General features: G+C 46.6%; 1 protein-coding gene across 3 annotated transcripts in view; it reads left to right on the top strand.

Moving 5' to 3' along the window:
- atp6v1h (ATPase H+ transporting V1 subunit H) overlaps positions 1–23809 on the top strand; it is a 184951-nt gene that overhangs the window by 26814 nt on the left and 134328 nt on the right. For all 3 annotated transcript variants that reach the window (XM_068031839.1, XM_068031837.1, XM_068031838.1), the window contains exon 6: positions 10579–10683. In XM_068031839.1, the coding sequence (XP_067887940.1) occupies positions 10579–10683 (105 nt within the window). The remainder of the gene's footprint in view (positions 1–10578; positions 10684–23809) is intronic.

Below are 23809 nucleotides of genomic sequence, written 5' to 3'. Positions count from 1 at the left end.
GCCTGGAGCTCGGTGACCAGTGGTGTTCCGCAGGGATCTGTTCTGGGACCTCTGCTCTTTGTGATTTTTATAAATGACTTGGATGAGGAAGTGGAAGACTGGGTTAGCAAGTTTGCCGATGACACGAAGGTTGCTGGAGTTGTGGATAGTGTGGAAGGCTGTTGTAGGTTGCAACGGGACATTGACAGGATGCAGAGCTGGGCTGAGAAGTGGCAGATGGAGTTCAACCTGGAAAAGTGTGAAGTGATTCATTTTGGAAGGTCGAATTTGAATGCAGAATACAGGCTTAAAGACAGAATTCTTGGTAGTGTGGAGGAACAGAGGGATCTTGGGGTCCATGTCCATAGATCGCTCAAAGTTGCCACCAAGTTGATCGGGTTGTTAATAAGGCGTATGGTGTGTTGGCTTTCATTAACAGGGGGATTGAGTTTAAGAGCTGTGAGGTTATGCTGCAGCTCTAAAAAGCCCTGGTTTGACCACACTTGGAATATTGTGTTCAGTTCTGGTTGCCTCATTATAGGAAGGATGTGGAAGCTTTAGAGAGGGTGCAGAGGAGATTTACCAGGATGCTGCCTGGACTGGAGGGCATGTCTTACGAAGAAAGATTGAGGGAGCTAGGGCTTTTCTCATTGGAGTGAAGAAGGATGAGAGGTGACTTGATAGAGGGGTACAAGATGATGAGAGGCATAGATAGAGTGGATAGCCAGAGACTTTTTCCCAGGGCAGAAAGGGCTATCACCAGGGGGCATAATTTTAAGGTGATTGGAGGAAGGTTTCGGGGAGATGTCTTTACACAGAGAGTGGTGGGTGTGTGGAATACACTGCCAGCGGTGGTGGTAGAAGCAGATACATTAGGGACATTTAAGCGACTCTTGGATAGGTACATGGATGATAGTAGTATGAAGGGTATGTAGGTAGTTTGATCCTAGAGTAGGTTAAAGGTTCGGCACAACATCGTGGGCCGAAGGGCCTGTACTATGCTGTACTGTTCTATGTTCTATCTACCTCTGCCTTAAAAATATTCAAAGACTCTGCTTCCACCGCCTTTTGAGGAAGAGAGTTCCAAAGACTCACGCCCCTCTGAGAAAAAGAATTTCACTTCACCTGTCTTAAATGGGTGACATCTTATTTTTAAGCACTGATCCCCTAGTTCTAGATTCTCCCACAAGAGGAAACATCCTTTCCACATCCACCCTGTTGAGACCCCTCAGAATCTTAAAAGTTTCAATCAAGTCATCTCTTACTCTTCTAAACTCCAGCAGATACATGCCTAGCCTGTCCAACCTTTCCTCATAAGACAACCTGCCCATTCCAGGTTCTCGCCAGATTTTTGCCCCCTCACTTAACCCATCTATATCCCTTTGTAGCCTCCTTATGTCCTCTTCACAACTTAGTTTCCTACCGCTCTTTGTGTCATCAGCAAATCTAGCAACTATACCTTCAGCCCCTTCATCCAAGACATTTATATAAATTGTAAGAAGTTGAGGCCCCAGCATTGATCCCTGTGGCGCACCACTCGTTACATCTTACCAACCAGACAATGACCCATTTATGCCTACTCTGTTTCCTGTTAGCTTGCCAATCTTCTATCCACGCCAAAACGTTACTGCCTACACTGAGCTTTTATTTTCTGCAATAAGCTTTGACGTGGCACCTTATCAAGTGCTTTTGGAAATCTAAGTACAGTATATCCGTTGGTTCCTCTTTATCCACAGCGCATGTTACTTTAAAACTCCAATAAACTGGTTAAACATGATTTCCCTTTCACAAAACCATGCTGACTCTGCCTGATTACCTTGAGTTTTTCTAACTGCTCTGCTATAACTTCTTTATTAAAAGCTTCTAACATTTTCCCTAAGACAGATGTTAAGCTAACTGGCCTGTAGTGTCCTGCTTTCTGTCTGTCTCTCCCTTTTTGAATAAAGGAGTTACATTGGCTATTTTCCAATCTAATTGAACCTTCCCTGAATCTAGGGAATTTTGGAAAATCAAGACCAACACATCAACTGTCTCACTAGCCACTTCTTTTAACACCCGAGGATGAAGACCTGGGGACTTGTCAGCCCTCAGCTCCAACAGTTTGTTCAGTACCACATCCCTGGTGATTGTAATTTTCTTCAGTTCCTCCCTCCCTTCCATTTCCTGATTTACAGCTATTTCTGGATTGTTACTTGTATCCTGTATGGTGAAGACTGATGCAAAATACCTGTTCAATTCACCCGCCATCTCCTTATTTTCCCTTATCAATTCCCCAGACTCACTTTCTATAGGATCAACGCTCAGGTTAACTTTTTTAAAATACCTATAGAAACTCTTACTATCTGCCTTTATATTTCTCTCAAGCTTTCTCTCATACTCTAATTTTTCCATCCTTAATCTTTTAGTCGTAATTTGCTGCTTTATATATTCTGTCCAACCTTCTGACCTGCCAGCCATCTTTGTGCAATTATATGCTTTTTCTTTAAGTTTTATACTATCTTTAACTTTTGTAGTCAACCACGAATGGTGCATCCTCCCCTTGGAATTTTTTTTGTTGGAATGTATTTATTCTGTGTATTGTGAAATATCCCCTTAAATGTCTGCCATTGCATCTCTATTGACGTATCCGTTAACCTACTTTGTCAGTTCACTTTTGCTAGCTCTGCTTTCATTTTTTTTAAAATTCATTCATGGGATGTGGGCGACGCTGGCCAGGCCAGCATTTATTGCCCATCCCTAATTGCCCTTGAGAAGGTGGTGGTGAGCTGCTGCCTTGAATCGCTGCAGTCCATTTGGGGTAGGTATACCTACAGTGCTGTTAGGAAGGGAGTTCCAGGATTTTGACCCAGCGACAGTGAAGGAACGGCGATATAGTTACAAGTCAGGATGGTGTGCAGTTTGGAGAGGAACTTGTAGGTGGTGGTGTTCCCATGTATTTGCTGCCCTTGTCCTTCTAGTTGGTAGAGGCTGCGGGTTTGGAAGGTGCTGTCTAAGGAGCCTTGGGGCATTGCTGCAGTGCATCTTGTAGATGGTACACACTGCTGCCACTGTGCACTGGTGGTGGAGGGAGTGAATGTTTGTAGATGGGGTGCCAATCAAGCAGGCTGCTTTGTCCTGGATGGTGTCGAGCTTCTTGAGTGTTGTTGGAGCTGCATCCATCCAGGCAAGTGGAGAGTATTCCATCACACTCCTGACTTGTGCCTTGTAGATGGTGGACAGGCTTTGGGGAGTCAGGAGGTGAGTTACTCGCTTCAGGATTCCTAGCCTCTGACCTGCTCTTGTAGACTATTCAAAATGCGCTGGAGGGAGATGTTGACCATCCTGCCTTAGGTTCATCCAGGGGACACCAGGTGAAAGGTGCTGTAGTGCCAATACGCTAGTCTGATAGAGCCGCCGCCTCACACGCATATGGCTACTCTAGTTCAGTTTCTGGTCAATGCTAGCCCCTAGGATGTTGATAGTGGGGGATTCAGCAATCGTAATGCCGTTGAATGTCAAGGGGAGATGGTTAGATTCTCTCTTGTTGGAGATGGTCATTGCCTGGCACTTGTGTGGCGCGGATGTTACTTGCCACTTATCAGCCCAAGCCTGGATATTGTCCAGGTCTTGCTGCATTTCTACACAGACTGCGTCAGTATCTAAGGAGTCACGAGTGGTGCTGAACATTGTGCAATCATCAGCGAACATCCCCACTTCTGACCTTATGATTGAAGGAAGGTTATTGATGAAGCAGCTGAAGATGTTTGGGCCTAGGACACTACCCTGAGGAACTCCTGCAGTGATGTCCTGAAGCTCAGATGATTGACCTCCAACAACCACAACCATCTTCCTTTGCCATAGGTATGACTCTAGCCAGCGGAGGGTTTTCCCCTGATTCCCATTGACTTCAGTTTTGCTCGGGCTCCTTGATGCCATACTCGGTCAAGTGCTGCCGTGATGTCAAGGGCAGTCACTCTCACCTCATTTCTTGAGTTCAGCTCTTTTGTCCATGTTTGAAGCAAGGCTGTAATGAGGTCAGAAGCTGAGTGGCCCTGGCAGAACCCAAACTGAGCATCACTGAGCAGGTTATTGCTAAGCAAGTGCCACTTGATGGCACTGTTGATGACACCTTCCATCACTTTACTGATGATTGAGAGGAGGCTGATGGAGCGGTAATTGGCCGGGTTGGTCTTGTCCTGCTTTTTGTGTAAAGGACATACCTGGGCAATTTTCCACATTGCAGGGTAGATGCCAGTGTTGTAGCTGTACTGGAACAGCTTGGCTCGGGGCGTGGCAAGTTCTGGAGCACAGGTCTTCAGTACTATTGGCGGAATATTGTCAGGACCCATAGCTTTTGCAGTATCCAGTGCCTTCAGTCGTTTCTTAATATCACGCGGAGTGAATCGAATTGGCTGAAGTCTGGCATCTGTGATGCAGGCGACTTCAGGAGGAGGCCGAGATGGATCATCAACCCGGCACTTCTGGCTGAAGATTGTTGCAAATGCTTCAGCCTTATATTTCGCACTGATGTGCTGGGCTCCCCCATCATTGAGGATGGGGATATTTGTGGAGCCACCTCCTCCAGTTAGTTGTTTAATTGTCCACCACCATTCCCGGCTGGATGTGGTAGAACTGCAGAGCTTAGATCTGATCCGTTAGTTATGGGGTCACTTAGCTCTGTCTATTGCATGCTGCTTATGCAGTTTGGCGTACAAGTAGTCCTGGGTTGTAGCTTCACCAGGTTGACACCTCATTTTGAGGTATGCCTGGTGCTAATCCTGGCATGCCCTCCTGCACTCTTCATTGAACCAGGGTTGGTCTCCTGGCTTGATGGTAATGGTAGAGTGGGGGAGTGCTGGGCCATGAGGTTATAGATTGTGGTTGAGTATAGTTCTGCTGCTGCTGATGGCCCACAGCACCTCATGGATGCCCAGTTTTGCATTGCTAGATCTGTTTGAAATCTAACTCATTTAGCACGGTGGTAGTGCCACGCAACATGATGGATGGTATCTTCAATGTGAAGGCGGGACTTCGTTTCCATAAGGATTGTGTAGTGGTCACTCCTACCAATTCTGTCATGGACGTATGCATCTACGGCAGGCAGATTGGTGAGGACGAGGTCAAGTATGTTTTTCCTCTTATTGGTTCCCTCACCAGCTGCCACAGACCCAGTGTAGCAGCTATGTCCTTTAGGACTCGGCAAGTTCGTTCAGTAGCAGTGCTACCGAGCCACTTTTGGTGATAGACATTGAAGTCCCCTACCAGAGTACATTCTTCGCCCTTGCCACCCTCGGTGCTTCCTCCAAGTTGCTGTTCAACATGGAGGAGTACTGACTCATCAGCTGAGGGAGGGCGGTAGTTGGTAATCAGTAGGAGGTTTCCTTGCCCACGTTTGACCTGACGCCATGAGACTTCCATGGGGTCCGGAGTCCATGTTGAGGACTCCCAGGGCAACTCCCTCCCGGCTGTATACCCCCACTGTGCCGTCACCTCTGCTTTCTGTCCTGCCGATGGGACAGGACATTCCTGGGGATAGTGATTGCAGTGTCTGGGACATTGTCTGTCAGATATGATTACTTGAGTATGACTATGTCAGGCTGTTGCTTGACTAGTCTGTGGGACAGCTCTCCCAACTTTGGCACAAGCCCCCAGATGTTAGCAAGGAGGACTTTGCAGGGTCGACCGGGCTGGGTTTGCCATTGTCGTTTCTGATGCCTCAGTTGATGCCGGGTGGTCCGTCCGGTTTTGTTCCTTTTCATTGACCTCGTGGCGGCTAAATATAACTGAGTGGCTTGCTAGGCCATTTCAGAGGGCATGTAAGAGTCAACCACATTGCTGTTGGTCAGGAGTCACATGTCGGCCAGACCAGGTAAGGACAGCACATTTCCTTTGCTAAAGGACATTAGTGAACCAGATGGGTTTTTACAACAATCGACAATGGTTTCATGGCCATCATTAGACGAGCTTTTAATTCCAGATTTATTAATTGAATTCAAATTCCCTTTTCTGCTTTGGTGGGATTCGGACCCTTGTCCCCAGAGTAATACTCTGGGTCTCTGGGTTACTAGTCCAGTGACAATCCCACTATGCCGCCACCTCCCCACACCTCCTTTATCTCCTAAGTCAACCACACTGTGTCTCTATATGTGCTCAAGAAAAACCCCAATTAATGTCTGCCATCTGCACACAATTAAACACAATTGATTATACAATTAACACCTTGTGCTGCAGATGAAGTGTTGCATAGTTTTTCAAGTGGAGACAAAATATGGGTACATAGCTGTCAGTATGTTTGATTATAAGTTTTTCATATCTTATGAATGTCATAATAGCTGAATAACCCTACAACCTTCGCTTTGAGCCTTTGCATCATCCACTTGTAAGACGCTTTTCTAGATAGTGGCGGTGGCTTTTTTTCACCTGTATTTCACTGAAAGGTGCCCTCATCTGAGGAGGATGTTGGTACTGCTAGTTTTAATGTCAAGGTTAAACATCTTTGATTTCTAATAGGATTCATTTTTTGCACTGTACATTGTTGGCCTGAATGGTCCAGATCGTAGGTGGATTTATTTAGCGAACAGTTCCTTTTGGAAAGGTCAGAGATTCGGCTACTGTATTTCTAATTGAAAGGTTTATAGCCAGCTGCTTGTGTATTTGAATGACTGCTCGTGTTCAAATAAGTTGACTTCTTTAACCCTCAGTGTATTTTCTTGAAATATTTAGTTTTCACACATATTTCAAAAAATTTCCATATGCTTTTCTTCTGTACCTGTTCTAACTTTGTTCCTAATTGTAAAATCAAAGCAAAAACATTTAGTCTTTTATTGAGATAATGTCAGTAGTGCCTAATTTTTCTTCTAGTTTGTCAGTTATGATTTCTAGGATTTTTTTTATGACTCAGATGTAGCTCTTCACATTGTCACGCGAGGCTGCCACCTGCCAAGAATGAGGCAGTATCATTTTGTCATGAACATTGATTTTAAACTGTTGCTGGAGTGAAGAAAGGACTTATTAAACAGATTAGCCGTGGCTGGAAAAGACATTTGCATATTAACAGACAGTGCTTGGAAGGACAAAGGAACCATTTCTTGACACATTCAACCCGCAATGGACTTTTGATCACCAGACATTGAAGGTGGGGGAGCTCGCATTGCAGGTTGACTGCTAAGATGGCCGAATACACAAATGGACATGGTCAAACCAGCTAGTCACATGACTAACCTGCTGGGCAACCTAAATTTTGAATTTGTACAAACAGTCTGGGCAGGAAGTCTGTTTGCTTCTGGACTGCAAAAATCTTTCTCCTGTCTGCTCCCATCTCTTTCTCACAAGCTTCTGAATCCACTGAAGACACATGTACCCCAAGAGGGAAAAGTCTCCTACAGCGAACAAGGTTTAAGAAGAATATTGGGCGCAAATGAAAAGCAAGATCTACCTACAATCAAGGTCTCTACAGTGAGCTCGAAGAACTGTAATAACAACTCTTCAGATATTGCTTTAAACCTTTCCACTTTATTTATTCTGTTCTCTTTTTCTGTCTCCATCTGCATGTGTATCGCGTGTGTAAATGCTAGCCTGGGCACGTTGTGTATCCATAGACGTGAACCGAATTACAGTTTAAGTTTAATAAATTTCAATTTTTCTTCTTTAAAGCTAAGAAAGCCTGTTTGTGCTGGTTTCTTTGCCTTATAATTGAAAAGCGATGAATAAGGATTCACCAAGGGGGAGCTAAAAGCACGGTGTGTTTAAAATTAAACCCTGTTTTGGTAAGATCAGGTGAAGGCTGAGGGACCCCTAGACACCTTTCTCACCTGGTCGTAACAACATTTAATGGAACATAAGTTTATCTTACATAATATCTTTTACATAATGTATTTATTTGGAGCGATTGGCATTGGAAGCAAACCTTTGCTTACATTCTTTGCATCATGTACTCAAAAGACCTATCTTTTGCATAGTGGTAGATTCAACTTATCCATAGAAGTCAACAAAATCTTAAATTACTGCAGGAAGTGTGGATTTGGAGTGCAGATTATCAGAGAGAACTTTGGAAGAAAAGTCAATTCACATGGTTATTGGATTTGTTTAAACACTGCATTCAGTGGAGGAAAATGTCTGTCTGAGGCCAGATGACCATCCTGTATGAATGTAGTGTTGCTGTTCGATTTACTTTTAAGATTTTCTCTCCGTCAGTAGTAACCCTCTGCTGTGCTTAATTTCAATTTTTTTGTACAGAAAAAAACTATCGTCTCAAATGGTTGAATTGTCATTTATGGATACAAATGAATTTACTGGAGTAAATAGCTAAGTTATGCGGGTGGCGCAGTGGTTAGCACCGCAGCCTCACAGCTCCAACGACCCGGGGTCAATTCTGGGTACTGCCTGTGTGAAGTTTGCAAGTTCTCCCTGTGTCTGCGTGGTTTTCCTCCGGGTGCTCCGGTTTCCTCCCACATGCCAAAGACTTGCAGGTTGATAGTTAAATTGGCCATTATAAATTGCCCCTAGTATAGGTAGGTGGTAGGGAAATATAGGAACAGGTGAGGATGTATTAGGAATATAGAATTAGTGTTCTTCTTTTGGGCCTCCTTATCTCGAGAGACAATGGATACGCGCCTGGAGGTGGTCAGTGGTTTGTGAAGCAGCGCCTGGAGTGGCTATAAAGGCCAATTCTGGAGTGACAGGCTCTTCCACAGGTGCTGCAGAGAAATTTGTTTGTCGGGACTGTTGCACAGTTGGCTCTCCCCTTGCGCCTCTGTCTTTTTTCCTGCCAACTACTAAGTCTCTTCGACTCGCCACAATTTAGCCCTGTCTTTATGGCTGCCCGCCAGCTCTGGCGAATGCTGGCAACTGACTCCCACGACTTGTGATCAATGTCACACGATTTCATGTCGCGTTTGTAGACGTCTTTATAGCGGAGACATGGACGGCCGGTGGGTCTGATACCAGTGGCGAGCTCGCTGTACAATGTGTCTTTGGGGATCCTGCCATCTTCCATGCAGCTCACATGGCCAAGACATCTCAAGCGCCGCTGACTCAGTAGTGTGTATAAGCTGGGGGTGTTGGCCGCTTCAAGGACTTCTGTGTTGGAGATATAGTCCTGCCACCTGATGCCAAGTATTCTCCGAAGGCAGCGAAGATGGAATGAATTGAGACGTCGCTCTTGGCTGGCATACGTTGTCCAGGCCTCGCTGCCGTAGAGCAAGGTACTGAGGACACAGGCCTGATGCACACGGACTTTTGTGTTCCGTGTCAGTGCGCCATTTTCCCACACTCTCTTGGCCAGTCTGGGCATAGCAGTGGAAGCCTTACCCATGCGCTTGTTGATTTCTGCATCTAGAGACAGGTTACTGGTGATAGTTGAGCCTAGGTAGGTGAACTCTTGAACCACTTCCAGAGCGTGGTCGCCAATATTGATGGATGGAGCATTTCTGACATCCTGCCCCATGATGTTCGTTTTCTTGAGGCTGATGGTTAGGCCAAATTCATTGCAGGCAGACGCAAACCTGTCGATGAGACTCTGCAGGCACTCTTCAGTGTGAGATGTTAAAGCAGCATCGTCAGCAAAGAGGAGTTCTCTGATGAGGACTTTCCGTACTTTGGACTTCGCTCTTAGACGGGCAAGGTTGAACAACCTGCCCCCTGATCTTGTGTGGAGGAAAATTCCTTCTTCAGAGGATTTGAACGCATGTGAAAGCAGCAGGGAGAAGAAAATCCCAAAAAGTGTGGGTGCGAGAACACAGCCCTGTTTCACACCACTCAGGATAGGAAAGGGCTCTGATGAGGAGCCACCATGTTGAATTGTGCCTTTCATATTGTCATGGAATGAGGTGATGATACTTAGTAGCTTTGGTGGACATCCGATCTTTTCTAGTAGTCTGAAGAGACCACGTCTGCTGACGAGGTCAAAGGCTTTGGTGAGATCAATGAAAGCAATGTAGAGGGGCATCTGTTGTTCACGGCATTTCTCCTGTATCTGACGAAGGGAGAACAGCATGTCAATGGTCGATCTCTCTGCACGAAAGCCACACTGTGCCTCAGGGTAGACGCGCTCGGCCAGCTTCTGGAGCCTGTTCAGAGCGACTCGAGCCAAGACTTTCCCCACTATGCTGAGCAGGGAGATTCCACGGTAGTTGTTGCAGTCACCGCGGTCACCTTTGTTTTTATGGAGGGTGATGATGTTGGCATCGCGCATGTCCTGGGGTACTGCTCCCTCGTCCCAGCACAGGCATAGCAGTTCATGTAGTGCTGAGAGTATAGCAGGCTTGGCACTCTTGATTATTTCAGGGGTAATGCTGTCCTTCCCAGGGGCTTTTCCGCTTGCTAGGGAATCAATGGCATCACTGAGTTCCGATTTGGTTGGCTGTATGTCCAGCTCATCCATGACTGGTAGAGGCTGGGCTGCATTGAGGGCAGGATTAGTAGAAATGGGTGGTTGATGGTCGGCACAGACTCGGTGGGCCGAAGGGCCTGTTTCAGTGCTGTATCTCTAAACTAAACTAAATTATGCCTTTGCAGAATCTGACTGACGTGTTTCCAGTTAAGTGTAAAAGAAAATATGGTCCAATTTTATATCCATTTAAGATGTGAATGTTTTTGAAATTTTACATTTTGTACTTGCAGGCTGCAAGAATTATAGCAAAGCTAGCTGCTTGGGGACGTGAATTGATGGAAGGGAGTGATCTGAACTACTATTTCAATTGGATTAAAACTCAACTGAGTTCCCAGGTAATTGGTTTTATTTTTTTTTCTTGGCCCAATTTGGTATTCTCAGTGTTGGCAATAATGTCCTCAGTAGAAAGTCTGTAAAGGTTAGTGGCTTAAGTGTCCTTTTCTTCATAGCTTAAGGATATCGGTGTACTAAATAAACTTACTGGCAACAGCTGGAAAGCCCTACAGATCTAGTCAGTGAATGAAATGGCAAATGCCATCTGCTATGGATTCTATAGTACAGAATGTGCTAGAGTGTTCTTAAAAAAAAAAATCTTTATTTCCTACTTCATGGCAAAGAAAGGCATAATCTTTGGGTATTTTTGCCCCCTTCTCAAGGAGCGTGTGACTCTAATATGATACAGTGATATCTTATTAGGTTTTACACAAGGATCAACACCTATGTGCACCTTAGCGGTAGCTTATATCACCTCTGCCATGCTGGTAGAGTTTGTGCTCACTTGATAGGAGACTAGAAGGAAGCTTGTAACTCGTTTGTATCAATGTCTCTGGTCAAGGGAGAGTTAAATGGTCACAATGTAATACCCCTTTGGTCAACCAGTCATCGCCTGTGATACTGGGGACAGGGTGTTTCCCATCTTAACCTTGTCATGATTCTATCAAGGCTCGAGTCAGCAAATCTGGGCCTGTTATTTTAGCGTCAGAAACAGACCAGGAATCTAACAGTTCTAAGGATCCCATTGTCAGTGGAGACCATGCCTTGTCTTGTGGCAACTAGATAACTTTAGTAATATAAAAGCAAAATACTGCAGATGCTGGAAATCTGAAATAAAAACAAAAAATGCTGGAAATACTCAGCAGGTCAGGCGAGGGAAACCAAGTTAACGTTTTGGGCAGATGACCTTTTATTAGAACCTGACAAAGTTAGAGATTGAAACAAATTTTAAGCAAGGACAGAGGCAGAGAAAAATGGTGGGGAAAGAATAAAAAGGAATGGCTGTGAGTGGGTGTAAGGCAGGAGATTCATTGACAAAGGGATGATGGTGCAAAGGAAAAGTGGTAGTAATGGGACAAGTGAAAAAACGAACAGTGGGTGTACAGAAGGTGTAAATGGTAATAGCAGAATCATTTCCAACTGCAGCTGCCCAGAAAAAACTGGGAGCAGTGGTTCCGATCTGAAATTGTTCAACTCAGTGAGTCCATAATGTTATAAAGTGCCTAATCGAAAGATGAAATGCTGTTCCTTGAACTTCTGTTAAGCAGATTTGGTGGTGGCTTTGCAGGATTCCTTCATTCGGTCAGCAAGTATGACCTCGATCTTCTGGTCCCTGTCATTTTAATTCTCTGCCCACCCCAACTTTGACCTCTTCTTAGCCTCCTGCACCGTTCAAATGAAGCTCAGTGGCAGCTGGATCGTCAGTTGGAGCCTTGGCTTATATTCATCTCTTGTTAAATTTTGATTCTAATTAACCTGTGAGACATCAGTTCAACTCATTACATTATTAGTCAAAATTCGATCTGAATTCAGGGCACTGTATTAGCAGACAGTTAATCAAAGTCTATCAGACCTGTTCTAATACAAGCTGAAATAAAGTAGTTGACGACAGACTTGCGTGCTTGGAACGCTCTGTTTGGTTTGGATGCTGTCTCCATACTTCTTTGGCCTCCTTGTCTCGAGAGACAATGGGTAAGTGCCTAGAGGTGGTCAGTGGTTTGTGGAGCAACGCCTGGAGTGGCTATAAAAGCCAATTCTAGAGTGACAGACTCTTACACAGGCGCTGCAGATAAAGCTGGTAGTCAGGGCTGTTAGACAGTTGTCTCTCTCCTTGCGCTTCTGTCTTTTTTCCTGCCAACTGCGAAGTATCTTCGACTCACCACTCTTTAGCCCCGCCAGCTCTGGCGATTATTGGCAACTGACTCCCACGACTTGTGGTCAGTGTCACAGGACTTCATGTCGCGTTTGCAGACGTCTTCAAAGCGGACTGGTCCCAGTGTAGATGGACGGCCGGTGGGTGTGATACCAGTGACGAGCTCGCTGTACAACGTGTCTTTGGGGATCCTGCCATCTTCCATGCGGCTCACATGGCCAAGCCATCTCAAGTGCCGCTGGCTCAGTAAGGTGTAAATGCTGGGGATGTTGGCTGCCTCGAGGACTTCTGGTTGGGGATACGGTCCCGCCACCTGATGCCAAGGATTCTCTGGAGCCAGCGAAGATGGAATGAGTTGAGACGTCGCTCTTGGCTGAAATAATTTTTCCTGGCCTCGATGCCATAGAGCAAGGTATTGAGGGCACAGACTTGAAATACTCAGACTTTTGTGTTCTGTGTCAGTGCGCCATTTTCCCAGACCCTGTTGGCCAGTCTGGTCATAGCAGGGATTGCCTTTCCCATGCGCTTGTTGATTTCTGCATCAAGAGACAGGTTACTGGTGATAGTTGAGCCTAAGTAGGTGAACTCTTGAACCACTTCCAGAGCGTGGTCACTGATATTGATGGATGGAGCATTTCTGATGTCCTGTCCCATGATGTTTGTTTTCTTGAGGCTGATAGTTCGGCCAAATTTGTTGCAGGCAGCCGCAATCCTGTCTGAGTCTCTGCAGGCACTCTTCTGTGTGGGATATTAATGCAGCATCATCAGCAAAGAGAAGTTCCCTGATGCGGACTTTCCGTACTTTGGTCTTCGCTCTACGACAGGCAAGGTTGAAAAACCTGCCATCTGATCTTGAGTGGAGGAAAATTCCTTCTTAACACTTGAATGCATGTGAGAGCAGCAGGGAGAAGAAGATCCCAAACAGTCTCGGTGCGAGAACACAGCCCTGTTTCCCGCCACTCAGGATAGAAAAGGGGTCTGGTGAGGCACCGCTATGCTGAATTGTGCCTTTCATATTGTCATGAAATGAGGTGATGATGCTTAGTAGCTTTGGACATCCGATCTTTTCTAGTAGTCTGAAGAGACCACGTCTGCTGATGAGGTCAAAGGCTTTGGCGAGATCTATGAAAGCAATGTAGAGGGGTATCTATTGTTCGCAGCATTTCTCCTGTAGCTGGCGAAGGGAGAACAGCATGTCAATGGTGGATCGCTCTGCTCGAAAGCCGCACTGTGCCTCAGGGTAGACATGCTCAGCCAGCTTCTGGAGTCTGTTTAAAACGACACGAGCGAGGACTTTCCCCACTATGCTGAGCAGGGAGATTCCACGGTAGTTGTTGCAGTCACCGCGGTCACCCTTGTTCTTATCAAGAGTGATGATATTGGCATTGCGCATGTCCTGTGGTACCGCTCTCTCATCCCAGCACAGGCAAAGCAGTTCATGGAGTGCTGAGAGTATAGCAGGCTTGGCAGTCTTGATTATTTCAGGGGTAATGCCATCCTTCCTTTCCAGGGGCTTTTCCACTGGCTAGAGAATCAATGGCATCACTGAGTTCCGATTTTGTTGGCTGTTTGTGTAGCTCATCCATGACTGGCAGAAATTGGACTGCATTGAGGGCGGTATCACTGACAACATTCTCCCTGGAGTACAGTTCTAGGTTATGCTGCACCCAGCGGTCCATTTGCTTGCGTTGGTCAGTTATCATTTCCCCTGATTTAGACTTGAGGTGGGCGATCTTCTTGATGGTTGGCCCAAAGGCGCACTCAGTGCCATGCCATCATACATTCCTCTGATGTTTCCGGTGTCGGAGGCCGGCTGAATACGACTGCATAGGGGTTGCCAGTAGTCATTTGTACAGCGCCTGGCTGTTCTTTGTGCAGCGCTTCTGGCTACTTTAAGTGCTACGGATGTTAACTCACTGGGGGCTTTCTTGTAGTTTAACAGTGCAATGCGTTTAGCAGCTATGACAGGTTCCAGCTCTTCAAAGTGAGATTGAAACCAGTCTGTATTCTGCTTCTCACGTTTGTCATAGGTGGTCATTGCTGAGTCATGGATGGCATCTCTGATGTGGGCCTACTTTGTCTCTGCATCCCCTGCATGAGCGTTTTGAAGGGCTTTTTCAAGTAAATTTAGAAACTTATGTAACAGCGGTGGATAAGAAATTCTGTTAGTGTTGATGCGTGGGTGGCCCTTCTGCTTGGAGTGATGCAGCTTCTTTGGTTTGAGTCTAACCTTGCTGAACACGAGGGAGTGGTCGGTGTCGCACTGTGGAAGCTGCATATGATTTGGACACTTTATAGAGGCTCGCCTTGTGACGATGAGGTCCAGCTGGTGCCAACAATGTGATCTTGGGTGTCTCCATGAAACCTGGTGACAGGGTTTAGTATGAAAGAACGAGTTGGTGATGCAGAGGTTGTGATCGGTACACAACTCCAGCAGTCTCTGTCCATTCTCATTCATCCTTCCAATGCCATAGCGCCCAAGGCAGGAGGGCCGCAAGTCATGGCCGGCCCCAACCCTGGCGTTAAAGTCCCCCAGTGGGAACAAATGTTCGGTATTAGGAATGCTACTAATGATATCATGGAGTTCGTCGTAGAACTGATCTTTAGCTTCAGGTGAGGAGCAGTGTGTTGGAGCATAGATGCTGACTAAGTGCACTGGGCCAGAGGCGGTGAGCAGTCGGATGGATTGTATGCGTTCCGAGCCATTTGAAGGTGGCTCTGTCATGCTGAGCAAAGAGCTTCTAATAGTGAAGCCCACTCCATACTGTCTTGGTTCTTCAGGATCCCTGCCCTGCAAGTAGAAGGTGTAGTCTTGCTCTCTTAGAGATCTGCTCACAGGGAGGCGTGTCTCATGAAGTGCTGCAATGTCCACATTGAGTCTACTGAGCTCGTTGTTAATGATGGCGGTCTTCCGAGAGTCATTGATTTGTGTAAGGTCTTCCGACAGGCCAGGACACACAGTTCTGACGTTCCAGCTTGCAGAACAAAGGGCTGGTACCTTCTTTCCTTTTTTTTGTCGTGCTGTTTGGTGCGGTGTTACAGTCCGCTTGTCGGGCAATGACCCTGTGCTCCAAGCACCCATTGAAGCAGGTGGACTGTGGCGGGACAGAACTTTTCTGACTGGGGGCTGCCCACTTTGAGGCGGGCGGTAGCTGTCCATTGAGATGCGATGACCTCTCCCACCGACAAAGGCCGCCCAATCTCTATGCCAGTTGAGCTGGACTCATAACCCGTAACTGCTGCCTTCCGTGTTGTTTTGGTCACTGTGAGGCAACTATGGAGTGACCTCTCCATGGCGCATGCCTGGGCGGAATGAATGGAGGTTAGGTTGCCCACGCGTCAAAATCCCCCTCTCGGCCTTCCTAGTGGCGTCCAAAGGAGTGCTGCAGGAACTGCCGGAAACATACCAAAGGTGACACATGACTGCCTTAGGGGTTCCGCTCCAGATTTTCTGTTAGGGTTTACTCGCTTATCCTTGGTCTCTCCCGAGACGCCCACAGGGGTTGTTGGGGCCCCTGCTCAGGAATAGGAGCTATCAAGTAAACTGTGCGACTACATGGAGGGAGAGGTGAGGGGGTGGAGGGGGCAGGTGGTGTGAGGGGGGTGGGGGGGGGTCAGTGCTACGGCCGACCGCAATGTGGAGCTGCTTCTCCCTGGATCCGATCAAGGATTTTCCGTGCAAGACCAGCAGGGGGGGCCGAGGCCTCGCTGGGCATTTGGCATGTGCTCATTGTCGCCCCAGTCCGGCGCTCCGGCCTCGATGTCGGTGTCCTGCAGGCTCTCCAGGCTGACGCTACGCTTGTGGTTGCCATCCAGCTTATTGCTCATACTGTCTCCCATACTGCTGAAATAATAAATAGCAAGTTTACTTTTTCCCCTCTTGGTCATTTTATTGCTCTTTTTTTTTACATTTTCTAATTCTGTCACATCAATCAAGTTTCAGCTTGTGACCCTTGGGTCCTAGAGTTTTACTTCAGTTAACTTAAGACTATTAGGTCATCAAGCGAATAGCGTTTCAGCATCGACAGGGGCCTTGTCCTTATCAGATTCATTTCCATCCTCAAAATTATCTTGTCTGGACAGTGGTTAATCACCATCCAATATGCACGTTTCTGCCCAAATAGTTTACTGCACAGCTGGTAAAGTAAGCAATTTATAATAAATTTATCCTTTCTGTTTGTTTAGAGTCAGTCATAGTTATTATAGCACAAAAGGAAGCCATTTGGCCTATCGAGTCCATGCTGGCTTTCTGTGGAGTAATGCCATTAATATGCTTTAGGCAAGGAAATCTGCCTTTCTTACCTGGTCTGGCCTACATGTGACTCCAGACCCACAGTAATGTGGTTGACTCTTAAATGCCCTATGAAATGGCCTAGCAAGCCACTCAGTTGTATCAAAAAGCTACAAATGCTAAGAAAAGGAATGAAACTGGACAGACCACCCAGCATCGACCTAGGCACTGGAAACGACAGAGGCAAACTGAGCCCTGTCGACCCAGAAAAGTCCTCCTTTTTAACATCTGGGGGCTTGTGCCAAAGACTGTCCCACAGACTAGGCAAGTGACAGCCCGACATAGTCATACTCACGGAATCATACCTTACAGACAATGTCCCATAAACCACCACCAGCATGCTTGGGTCGGTCCTGCACCGCCAGCAGGGCAGACCCACCAGTGGTGGCGGCACAGTGGTATATGGTTGGGAGGGAGTTACCCTAGAATCCTCAACATTGACTCTGACCCTATGAAGTTTCATGGCATCAGGTCAGACATGGGCATAGATACCTCCTGCTGCTTACCACCTACCACCCCCACTTCAACTGATGAATCAGTTCTTCTCCATATTGAACACCAATTGGAAGAAGCACTGAGGGTAACGAGCACAGAATGTACTCTTGGACTTCAGTGTCCATCACCAAGAGTGGCTTGGTAGCACTACTACTGACCAAGTTGTCCGAGTCCTAAAGGACATAGCTGCTAGACTGGGTCTGCGCAGGTGGTGAGGAAACCAACAAGAGGGAAGAGCCAACTTCACCTCGTCCTCACCAATCTACCTGCCGCAGATGCATCTGTTGATGACAGTATTGGTAGTAGTGACCACTGCACAGTCCTTGTGGAGACGAAGTCCAGTGTTGTGTGGCACTGCCTCTGTGCTAAATGGGATAGATTTTGAACAGATCTAGCAACTCAAAACTGGGCATCCATGAGGCGCTGTGGGCCGTCAGCAGCAGCAAAATTGTGTTCAACTACTATCTGTAACCTCATGGCTCGGCATATCCCCCACTCTACTATTCTCATCAAGCCGGGGGACTGACCCTGGTTCAATGAAGAGTGCAGGAGGGTATGCCAGGAGCAGCACCAGGCATATCTAAACATAAGGTATCAGCCTGGTGAAGCTACAACCCAGGACTACTTGCACGCCAAACAGTTGAAGCAGCATGCCACAGATAGGGCCAAGTGATCCCACAATCAATGGATCTGATCTAAGCTCTGCAGTCCTGCCACGTCCAGTTGTGAATGGTGGTGGACAACTAAACAACTAACATGAAGTCGAGGCTCCACAAATATCCTAATCCTCAATGGTGGGGGAGCCCAGCACATCAGTGCAAAAAACAAGGATGAAGCATTTACATCCATCTTCAGCCAGAAGTGCTGAGTGGATGATCCATCTTGGCCCTCTCCTGAGGTCCCAGCATCACAGATGTCAGTCTTCAGCCAATTCGATTCACTCCACATGATATCGAGAAACGGTTGAAGGCACTGGATACTGCAAAGGCAATGGGCCCTGACAACATTCCGGTAATAGTACTGAAGACTTGTGCTCCAGAACCAGCTGTGCCCCTATCCAAGCTGTTCCAGTAAAGGTACAACACTGGCATCTACCCGACAATGTGGAAAATTGCCCAGGTATCTCCTGTCCACAAAAACAGGAAAAATCCAACCTGGCCAGTTACTCCCCTATCCATCTCGTGTAGATCATCAGCAAAGTGATGGAAGGGGTCAGTGACAGAACTACCAAGTGGCACTTGCTCATCAATAACCTGTTCACTGAAGCTCAGTTTGGGTTCCACTGGGGCCACTCGGCTTCTGACTTCATTACAGCTTGGTTCAAACATGGTCGAAAGATCTGAACTCCAGATGTGAGGTGAGAGTGACTGCCCTTGACATCGAGGCAGTATTTGACCGAGTGTGGCATCATGTAGCCCTAGCAAAACTGGAGTCAATGGGAAACGGGGAAAACTCTGCTGGTTGGAGACTTGCCTAGCACAAAGGAAGATGGTTGTGGTTGTTGGAGACTGAACATCTAAGCCCCAGGACATCACTGCAGGAGTTCCTCAGGGAAATGTCCTAAGCACAATCATCTTCAACTGTTTCATCAATGACCTTCCTCCATCATAAGGTCAGAAGTGAGCATGATCGCTGCTGATTGTGCAATGTTCACCATTTGCACCTCCTCAGCTAATGAAGCAGCCCGTGTCCAATGCAGCAAGACCTAGACTACATCCAGGCTTAGGCTGATAAGTGGCAAGTATCATTCACTCCACACAAGTGCCAGGCAATGACCATCTTTAACCATTTCCCCACGATGTTCAATACCATTACTATCGCTGAGTCCTCCATTATCAACATCTTGGGAGTTACCATTGACCAGAAACTGAAGTGGACCAGCCATGTAAATTCTGTGGCTACAAGAGCAGGTCAGAGGCTGAGAATCCTGTGGCGAGTAACTCACCTCCCATCTCACCGATGCCTGTCCTCCATCTACAAGGCACAAGTGGAATACTCTCCACTTGCCTGAATGGGTGCAGCTCCAACAACACTCAAGCAACTCAATTGATCCAGGATAAAGCAGCCTGCTTGATTGGCATCCTATGAATGAATAAAAAAAAAGCTGCTTGCTGCAGGATTCCTAGCCTCTGACCTGCTCGTATCCATGTTATTTATATGGCTACTCCAGTTCAGTTTCTGGCCAATGGTGGTAGTGGGGGATTCAGTGATCATAATGCCATTGAACATCAAGGGGAGATGGTTAGATTTTCTCTTGTTAGAGATGGTCATTGCCTAGCACTTGTGTGGCACCAATGTTACTTGCCACTCATCAGCCCAAGCCTGGATATTGTCCAGGTCTTGCTGCATTTCTACACGGACTGCTTCAATATCTGAAGAGTCGCGAATGGTGCTGAACATTGTGCAATCATCAGTGAACGTCCTCACTTCTGACCTTATGATTGAAGAAAGGTCATTCATGAAGCAGCTGAAGATGGTTGGGCCTAGGACACTACCCTGAGGAACTGCTGCAGTGATGTCCTGGAGCTGAGATGATTGACCTCCAACATCCACAACCATCTTCCTTTGCACTAGGTACGACTCCAACCAACGGAGAGTTTACCCCTGATTCCTATTGACTCCAGTTTTGCTAAGGCTCCTTGATGGTCAAATGCTGCTTTGATGTCAAGGGCAGTTACTCTCACCTTGCCTCTGGAGTTCCTCTGTTACCCATCTGCCTGTTCTGCTACGTTTCTTCCCATTTTGCTAACCTCATGCTTCCTGAAGTCTTTAGTCATCCTTACTGTTTTTCGAACCAGATACTTTCTTGTTAATGGGAAATTAAGATTGTCCACCTACTGCTCATGCACAATTGTTCTACATATGAGAATTTCCAACTTTTCTTAGATCAGGCAACATCTATTTACCCTTTGTTTCCTTGCATTAAAGAAGCTTTCTATCCGAACTGCTCAGTTTCCTCTTAAATCATATGACTGAATTTTTCTGATGTCTCATGCAAGACACCTTCTGAAAATGCATACCCAGCACCTACCCACTGCCTTTATTCCATTCAACCTTTTTAAAAATACTTCTAATTTTGTCAAACAAAATTTGCGTTAAGAAATCTTGGTTAAATTAATTTAATTCTTGCCTGTGCATTGCAATGCTAACATGCCATCTGCTGTTTCAAATTGATTTCCTGCATGCCTGCGCTGTTCATTGACTGCATGCATCAGCAAGGGGCCCTATAGCCTTAGTGCTGCTTAATAGTAACCTGTGCCCTTTGAATGGAAGGTGCATTGTGGTTGCAAGAAGTGGTGAGATATTTTTTGAAGTGAATCTGGCTGGGACACTTTGAGGAATGGCTGAACGTGTGAAAGAGTGAACACCAAATTTTTGTGACCATGCACTTGAATGTCTTGGTGGCGAAGTGGAGAGAAGGAAAGTATCCTGTATCTGCATGGGGGGGTGGGGGGAGGGGGTGGTGTAGGAGGCCCTCCATTCAAAAGCTTAGGTGGCATAGGTGAATGCCAGGAGTGCTGTTCCAAAAACGTGGGTGTAGTGCAGGGAGAGGTTTCGCAATCTGATATGAGTTGTCAAGGTGAGTGAGTTCATCTTCAAATGCGTATTCCACCAATTGCACCACTAGCCTCAAGGCGCTATGCCCCCATCACCCACCAATCAACAATCTCAACTACTACTCAACCCTTTTATTCATCTTTGCCACACCCTCATACACTTAGCAGTGTTGTACGTCCCACAGCTACAACTCACAGCTCGCGTACACTGGTAGCCGTTCAATCATGACACCCACATCACCCAAACATAAAACACTCAGACACACTTCCCTCTTCCTTGCAGAGAAGCTGGCGCATAACAGGGGACATCAGGAAAGAATGGGAGGAGGACCTATGTGCCTGCATATCTTAATCTCCACGGAGGAGGCTGTTCTGGCCATCGCTGAGGCTATGATCACTGCTGGGGTTAAAGGGCTCAATGATGAGGCTGACTGCATAGCTAACCCTCCTTTTCCCACTTCTCCCTCATCCCACAATCTCTTCTGATGCTCAAGCTGCCATGGTGTAAGTATGCACTTGTATATTTCTCCTCTCCCCTCAACATCCAGACACTTGTACCATTTTCATTTTAGCCAAGAACAGAAACCTTCCAAATCTAGAGGAACAGGAAGAAGACAGTGAAGATCAAGAGACACTGTCACGCAATCTTACATTTGCAGCCATGGGCTCAAAGCCTGACTGGTATATTTTAGAGGATAGGATAGAGGAGGCATCTGCACATGGGGAAACACCAGGCATAGTGGCAGGAGCCAGGGTGAGGAGAAAGGATAGCTTGCTGGAGGAGCAGATTGCACAATTGTTCTGCTGTGTAGGAGTGAGATGAGGACTTTGATGGGCCAGGCCACAGAAGAAGGTTGATGGGTATACATAACCAAATGTTTGTGCACAGGCTTTCCAGTGTGCCAATAGCAAGCTTGGAGGAATCCAGCACCAACTTGACATGGGGTTTTGCGCAGAGCTTGGAGCCCATCCTTCGGAATGGATAATAGTCATGGAGTCGTAATGGCATCGAAGGAGGTTATTCGGCCCATTGAGTCCGTGCTCACTCTTGTTGGAGCAATCCAATCAATCTCATTCCCCTGCTCTATTCCCTCTAACACTGTAAGTTTATTTCCCTCAAATGCCCATCCAATTTCCCTTTGAAGTCATTTATTGTCTCTGCTTCCACCATCCTCATGGGTAGCGAGTTCCGGGTCACGACCATTTGTGTTCTTCAAAAACAGAAGTTCTTCCTCACATCCCCTCCTGTATCTGTCTTGCCCAAAACCATAAATCTGTGACCCCCTAGTCCTTGTGTCATCAGCTAACGGGACAACTTTTCTACCTTTATCTAAACCTGACATAATCTTGTACACCTCCATCAAATCTCCCCTCAATCTCCTTTGCTCCAAGGTGAACAATTCCAGCTTCCCCAGCTCAACCTGTTGCTTTGTGCAAAACTTTGGACCTGCTGTCATTAGGGATTACCTGCTCCCAACCTGAGATACTGATCATGGCCAGTTCCAAGGTCCTGACTCCTGAGAGTTGGGAGAAAATTGAACCAGTTCTTTTATTTCTCCAGATTCACTGCTTTGGTATTAAATTTATAACACAAGTGCAGTCTGGATAAAATAGCTTCACACTTAAGAAATGCCCAGTAAGTGAACCATCCATTACACATCAGCTGTTACTGGTGAACTTTATTTATTGCTTCGTACAACCCAAGTATATAAAGTCATAAATTATAATGAGTACTTTTTATAATTTAAAGACAATTTTAAAGTGATCACCTTTATCACCACACCTGTTCAAACCACCATAATGCAGAGTATGATGACCGATAGCACAGCTTCCGTTGCAGCACAAACAACTTCCCTGAAAGGTCTGAGTGCTGTGGTGGAAGTTCAGACTGCTGCCATCATGGCTCTGAATCTTGCAATTCAAAGAGATTTTGAGGGCACCACAGCAATCCATCAATCTTTCCTCTAACCGATCGGTTGAATTGCTGAACCATCACCTTGGGAGAGTGCCAGTGGCTCCATGGAACACAAATCGGCTGCCCTATCTCAGGATAACAGCATTCCTGCTCCCACCCTGCCACTGTGCTTGCTGTTGCCTGTCTGCCAGCCAGCCCAGGCCAAGATGGTGCAGTCCGAAGCAGGGCCCTCTACTCCAGAGCTGTTCAGGGTTGCCCTACAAAGCCAGTTGCAGTCCCCTCAATTGAAGGTCAGCAGCCTTTCACCACCCATCCTGCAACTACTGGGGAAGCACCTTCTGGAGCACTGGGATAGGCAAAGGCACATGAATGATAATCACCCTTGTACGTTCCTTTAGTGTCTAGTTTATTACTGAATGCATTTTGTAAGATGTGATTAAAAAGTTGGATTAGGATGTGTTTTTTCTGATGGGTTTTATTTTTGTGTTGTTGGAAAGAGATAGGTGTGATGGTCAGAATTAGAGGAAAGGTGCCACTCAAATTATTTGATTGTGTCGCACTCAGGCAAAAACGGGCTGTCGATGAGGTAGCCTCCCATTCAGCTCCTCTTCCTCTGCTTCCCATGCCACACGCACCTCTCCAGCTCCCTACCGCCATGTATTCCTTTCTCTACTGCTTGATAGATGGTGGCAAGGGCTCTCCCTCTATAATGACAAGGTTGTGCAACATTATACTGCAAATCCTGATACTGCTCAGTTGAGTATTGCAGGGCTTCTCCAGAGCAGTCGAGCCAGTGCAAGTGTTGCTTAAGCATGCCAATTTGTTCTACAGTGTTCCACGTGCCAGCATGACTCCTATTGTATGCCTGCTGTACTCATGTGCTCCAGGCTGGAGTAGTGAGCCATGTCCAGTGGATAGCCCTTGTCAGTCAGTAGCCAGTCTTTGACTTGGTGTGTCAAATACAGGTGATACAGAGGACTGTAAGGAATGAAGGAACCACGACTGCCAGCAGGATAATGGATGTTCACCTGCATGAGCGCTGCTTGTGGTTGCACAC

The sequence above is a fragment of the Heterodontus francisci genome, chromosome 5, assembly GCF_036365525.1.
Source record: "Heterodontus francisci isolate sHetFra1 chromosome 5, sHetFra1.hap1, whole genome shotgun sequence".
Taxonomy (NCBI): Eukaryota; Metazoa; Chordata; class Chondrichthyes; order Heterodontiformes; family Heterodontidae; genus Heterodontus; species Heterodontus francisci.
This window is presented reverse-complemented; position numbering and strand designations above follow the sequence as displayed.